Below are 6,092 nucleotides of genomic sequence, written 5' to 3'. Positions count from 1 at the left end.
AAGCCCACGCCAAGCCTATCAATGCCATGCAAGCTGCTCAATGGTTTAATGCTTATGCAACATGCCAAGCTAACATGTCATGCAAAACCATTGAGTCAGACAACTTAAGCTTTTCCTAAAGTTATACTTATGCAACATGCCAAGCCTTTCACTACCATGCAAGCTACTCAATGGTTCAATGCTCATGCAACATGCCAAGCCAACACTCCATGCAAAATCATTGAGTCAAGCAACTAAAGCTTTTTCAAAAGCTATACTTATACAATATGCCAAAGTTTATCAATGCAAAGCAACCTGCTCAATGGTTCAGTGTCTATGGAATACGTCAGGCCAACACGCCATACAAACCATTAAGTCAAACAACTTAAGCTTTTCCTAAAGCTATACTTATGCAACATCCCAAGCCTATCAATGCCATGCAAGCTGCTCAATGGGTCAATGCTCATGCAACATGCCAAGCCGACACGTTATGCAAAACCATTGAGTTAAGCAACTAAAGCTTTTCCAAAAGCTATACTTATGCAACATGCCTAAGCCTATTGATGTGAAATATGCCAAACTTAACATTGAAAAACCTAATGCTAAGCAAGTCAAGATTTCCTACCTTGCTCTGCTTCCTTATGGAAGCTACGACATCTTTTTCAACTTTCCTCAGGGAAACTTACCAAGAAACAGGATCAGCTATTTCCCCTAGGAAAACAGGCAAAAACTCAAGCCTATGTCTTAAAGGCTAAATAGAAGTTCATCCAACAAACTCTCATGCATTAAAAAGCCAATATCATGGCAAGAAGCGTAAAGACATTGCAAGCATTATGATACGATCGACATCAGCGTCAAAACCAAAGGAAATAGTTGAAGTGATGTGGTAGAAACTAACACACAAATTAAGCCCTATAAATTATGCAATCGTAGTACGAGTAAGTAGAGATCATTCTAGTCCGGGGATTAGAAGGGATGCTAATCAACACAAATTAAACTTATAAAATTGAAAACTAAGTTAAACTAACAACAAAACAGTGACTGGGGGGATTTTGGACGAATTTAATGAAAACAAAAGTAAATGGCAACAAGTAAATTAAGTTGTGAATGAAATATGGTTGAAAGGATAGCAAAAGGATTCTTCTCCACACATGAATCATATGCATACAAATCGATTTCCACTTATTCTTTCTATAAACCACGAATGACAATGCCCCAAATTAACTGTGAACAACACTAATTAACTCTCAGATTTTCCTAAGTTAATTGAATTAGACTCAACGACGCAACCAAATTATACTTCTCAAGTTCCCTAACTATGAAAAGCATGATAGAGATACATATCAAAGATCATTAAGTTATGTAAAAATCATAAGCATTGACAAAGCATTCGTAACTATGAAAAGCATGATACTCCTGCCAAGAATTTACTTAACTCAATCATGACTAGTGACTTTTACTACTTACAAATATAAGTTCATAACAATTTGGTGGAATTTCCTTATATTCTAGCATCAAATCCCTGCACGCAAACTAACTATGCATCCTTAATAAACATACAAGAATAAGTTCTCTATAAAGCAAATAAGTAAATCGCATTCATGTTTTATGAAACAATAACTGGATGTAATCAATTTATATAAAACATATGATCATGGCTTCGAATTCACCTCTAACTAAAAAGAAACTCAGTTACATATGTTCATCATAACTGAAAAACAATCTAAAATAAACAATGAAACTTAAAACAAAGAAAGAAAGAACTCCGAAAATTCCAGCAACTTCAATGGATGAATGGTAGACACGGCACACTCTAAATCGCTGCAGGAATTTCATATATATAGGGGGAAACGGCTGAATCCAAGGAGGAAATGGTGTAGGCATTTTGAGTTACTTTAGGACTCTAAGAAACAGGTGGAAGGTGTTGGAATGTGATTAGGATTCCTCCATGCAACTAGAGATAAGATAAGAAAATGTTGGACAAGATAGGATAAAATAATGTTCCTCTCCAACTAAGATTCCACTTTCTTGTGTAATTCCTTATCTTCCAAGTCTCAACTTTAATTTATCTAGATTTTAGCACATGTTTAACACCTCTTAAACACCAAAAACATCAAGCCCATATGCTATCTACGTATGTTACCCAATCTTAGTCCAAAATTGCTCCATTTGGCTATTTATTGTCATCTTTACCTACTGGACATACAATAATACGAAAATAATTTAAATTACCAAAATAAATGGAAATTAACTAAGTAAATGCAAAGAAATAAAATAACGAAGTCGCATAAATATGCTCTTATCACTAAGGAAAATAAGCAAAATACAAAGCAGAGCGACCCTATGACCATTGTTCGAAAAGCAATAAGCTAGCTGTCCAAACGGAAATTACAAATAAAAGTAAAGGTGGAGTGAGGAAATCAATCCTCTTCATAGCCTGATGCAGCAACATCTCAAGGTTCATGCTCTGCCCAGAAAAAGAAGCCAAGGGTTAGAAAAATGCAAACAGTCAGGCAAAGCGCGCAGTCTTAGGAAGGTGAGGAGTTAAGCTCAAAACACCACCTCTCGGAGGAACTGCTAGAGGTGCTAGCAAGCAACTGATCTGCTGCAAGCTGAAGGCATACTACTATTTCCTTAGAACTCCCGGCGACCAACTTCTTCAATTTGAGCTTCTCAACCTCTAGTTCCTTAAGTTGCAGTTCGAGAGCACGCATCAATTTGTTAACTTTGATAAATTGATCCAAGACACCTTTCTTTTCAAGTTGAAGTCCAAACATGGTATCGCGCAACTCTTCCAACCTCTCAATTAGAGAACCCACCGGCATGCCCAAGGCGGCTACATCGCTAATCATGTCACGCCAACATAACAATTTGTGCTCTGTGAGTTCTAATGGGGAAGTGTGCTCCATACTGTAAAGCAAAAGCCCAAGCTCTTCGAAGATCATCCCACGCATAAAGGGAGATAAACCTATCAAACTCACATCTACGTCATCAGCATGCTCAAAGAACTTGCCTAACACCTCAGCTAATCCAGAACGAACCTTCACTCCCCTAAAGTTGACCCGGGAAGAGAAGGCCTCGCCGGAAGGAATCAGTTCCTCAACCGAACTTAACACCCTGGCTTCATTGGCAAGACTATGCTTGAGCTTCTCGAGGGCTTCATGCCACGATGCCCATTCTTCAACTAAAGCCCGCTCCTCAGGAGAAAGAGCCTCTTCAGGAAAAACAGTAGGCTCAAGAAGAACGCAACTGAGGATTTTAGCTATTTGCTTCCTAACACCACCCACATCATCATAACAAACTTCATCAAATCTTTCCTCATCCTCCCTTCTCACGAGTTTCCCCTCACAAAAGATCTCAGTGTCAGGGGCAACCACACAATATTCTCCTGGGTCAGTTTCAATGACCTTAAACTCTACACTTCCCATTCCTCCTCTGACAAGGAACAGATCTCCTTTCCTCACAGGGCGGTAAACTTCCAAGAAATAAGCTGCAAACAAAACAAAGGGAAATAGCAAGCCAAGTTTTAGTGTCCAAGTCTCAAAAAAAAAAAAAAACCTAAAGAAACTTAACCGGATACAAAATGGCAGACAGCATGTTGAGGTAGTGCAAATCATGTGCATCAAGCTTACATTTTTCAACGAAATGGCATGAACAGTTAAAATGGAGTAGGAAGCAATCCAAATAAATTAATGTAGATGTATCATAAACACTTACAAGGAGGCTACACAGAGAAATAAAAACAAACGAGCAAAGCACAATAATATGTTCCTAGACTAACAATCACCACAGTGACCCTGGGAAAGTAAAAATTGTAGGTGGTCTTGGGTGGGGCCTAAGTGACAAGTAAACCACAGAGTTAAATACTTTAGAAGTAAAACAAATGACCACCAAAGATGTCACCAACTTACGTTTCAAAAAGGCTTCAAAGAGATTTCCAGTAACTCCTTCTATAGAGTCATCAATAGGCAGAATGAGAACACGCTTCCCATACTTAACATCAGAGCATAGATGTACAGACACAACATCCCCAATTCGAACCCTTAAATTCGACCTGACGACCTTGTTCATCCTGATTCTTGGTTCTTCACAGGTGTAATCATCAATTGCAATGCAGATTGTGTCTTTTCGTTTCTTCCCCTGAAAACCCAAGCATAGATAATTAAATAAACACAGGAGCCGTAAATCAAAACCTCCGCAAATTAAAAAAAACACAATGTCATACAAATAAAGTAGGACGTGGAAACACTTGGGTCTAGTTCGTTGACAAAATCCAATTAACGAATATCTATTACATGACAATGCCATGTACCTAACAGGTTCCGCTAAAGTAAAAGTGATCGCTTTCCTTCTTTTATTAATTCTCAAACTTAAGCTTCCACACCAATGAGTACAAAGCAACCCAATTCTGGGTTCGAACTAAATTTGCAATTCAACCCCAATTCTCAATCTAAATGAAGTTGTTTCATAGAACATACAAATTATGCAACAACAAAAAATTTCCCTAACACCTCATCCCAACAAAACCCTAGCGTGATATTTTAACTTTCAATTTATTTGACAAGCTACCCAAAATTTTATCTTCTGATTAGATTGGAAAAATAAATAAATAAATAAAATAAATAAGAGTACCTTGATGAGGATGGTATCACCACGGAAAATCTGTAGCTTTTCCATGGTTTCGGGATGCATTGAAACGACGGAGTTGTCGTCATTTACAGCCTCATCAACGACGAGACGGTTCGGCGACTTCTTCCGCTCCAGAATTGCCGTCCACAAGTCCTCCTTCTTCCTGCAAAACAATCAAATAGCCAGTCAGAATATAAATATTTATGCAAATAAAACGGAAAGGAAACACTCCGACATATAAAAATTGTGAAAAGTAAAACAAAATTAATGGTGACGAATTGACTCACCAGTAGGGCGATTCGGCTTGGTGAGCCATGGCGGTGGATCATTTCAGAGATCAGGAACTGGTAAACGAAGAACAGAGAGAGGAGAGAGAAGAGAGAGAGAAGGAGTGTTTGGAGTGTGTTAGAGGATTATACTTCACTAGTGGGTTTGTTTGTGTTCGAACCAGTCAGCCTCTCGTTGGAACCAAGCAACCAGTCTGAGAAATTTTCCATGACCGATACACATACATCACATGTTATTATACAAATTGTGGAATATATGTGTTAAAATTTAATAACTTAAAAAATAAAATTTCTCACAACTTATATAAAAATACATGATGTACTCCTGTATTTGAATCACAATGAAAAATTTCTCCAACTAGTCAGCTTTCTTTTTTGGGAACTTTAACGAAAAACTTTTGGTATTATTCACCTTAACGAAAAACCATATTTTTATATTAAAAAATCATTCCTGATACTATTCACTTTACCTTTTATTTTGTCATTTTCGTTAAAATTCAAAATTTTTAAATCTTATCATTAGTTTTCCTTTCTGTTTTTTCCTTGTCGGCCACCATTTCTCTTTTCCTTGTTTCACACCAACTTTCTCTTTTCCTTGCTGGCCACCATTTCTTTTCTTTTCCTTGATTCATGAAAAGATGGTTGCTTGTAATCATTTACTTTCTTTGCCTACATATATTGTCTTGTAGATTCAGAACTTTTCATCAAATAGAAATACTTTGGAACTAAAAATATACATGGCATCAGAGCAGTGTCACCCTTTGACCTGTGTTTGCCTATTTTGTTTCCGATGTTCTTTTTCAAGCTTTTGTAATGGCTAAAGAAAGCTCAGTTAATCTTGAGGAAGAAAGCTTTCAGGTATCTCCTTCGAGTTTTTTAGAAGCTAAGGTCAACACCAACCAGCGCCTATGCTCAGTGTTGTTGAATGAACTCAATTCATTTGATCGATGTGTATGTAGTAATTCAAGTTTGTGGACATTCTCCATTCATGAATTATCTCATTTTTCTCATTTCTATAATGCTTGCTTACCATCTTTTCTTTTTTTAACTATGTTGTATTCTAAACTATGTTGATCTCCATGAAGGCGGGCACACTACCTAACCAACTGATCTAACCTAGGTATGCCGATTCCTTATCAACGATAATTCTACCGTAAAATCAATGATCAACAACTTCACTTTCTATATAATGAATGT

General features: G+C 37.2%; 1 protein-coding gene across 1 annotated transcript; it reads right to left on the bottom strand.

Moving 5' to 3' along the window:
• Nucleotides 1-2,507: 2,507 nt before the first annotated feature.
• On the bottom strand, nt 2,508-4,220 carry LOC103964819. Its single transcript, XM_048569307.1, has 2 exons — nt 3,891-4,220; nt 2,508-3,469 (listed from the first exon to the last, which is right to left on the bottom strand). Exons 1-2 carry the CDS (start codon nt 4,048-4,050, stop codon nt 2,508-2,510), a joined length of 1,122 nt encoding a protein of 373 aa, XP_048425264.1. The 5' UTR covers nt 4,051-4,220.
• Nucleotides 4,221-6,092: the final 1,872 nt, after the last annotated feature.

This window comes from the organism of the source record quoted next, unplaced genomic scaffold, assembly GCF_019419815.1.
Source record: "Pyrus x bretschneideri cultivar Hongxiangsu unplaced genomic scaffold, Pyrus_bretschneideri_v1 Contig5, whole genome shotgun sequence".
NCBI lineage: Eukaryota > Viridiplantae > Streptophyta > Magnoliopsida > Rosales > Rosaceae > Pyrus > Pyrus x bretschneideri.
The sequence above is the reverse complement of the archived record's forward strand: the minus strand, read 5'-3'. Positions and strand labels throughout refer to the sequence as shown.

Excerpts from the sequence above, each read along its gene's own strand:
- LOC103964819 (XM_048569307.1), bottom strand. The coding sequence starts at position 4,050 with ATGAACAAGGTCGTCAGGTCGAATTTAAGGGTTCGAATTGGGGATGTT. Across the intron at positions 3,470-3,890 it reads CTTTGAAGCCTTTTTGAAAC|CTTATTTCTTGGAAGTTTAC; the intron begins GTAAGTTGGTGA and ends TTTTGTTTGCAG.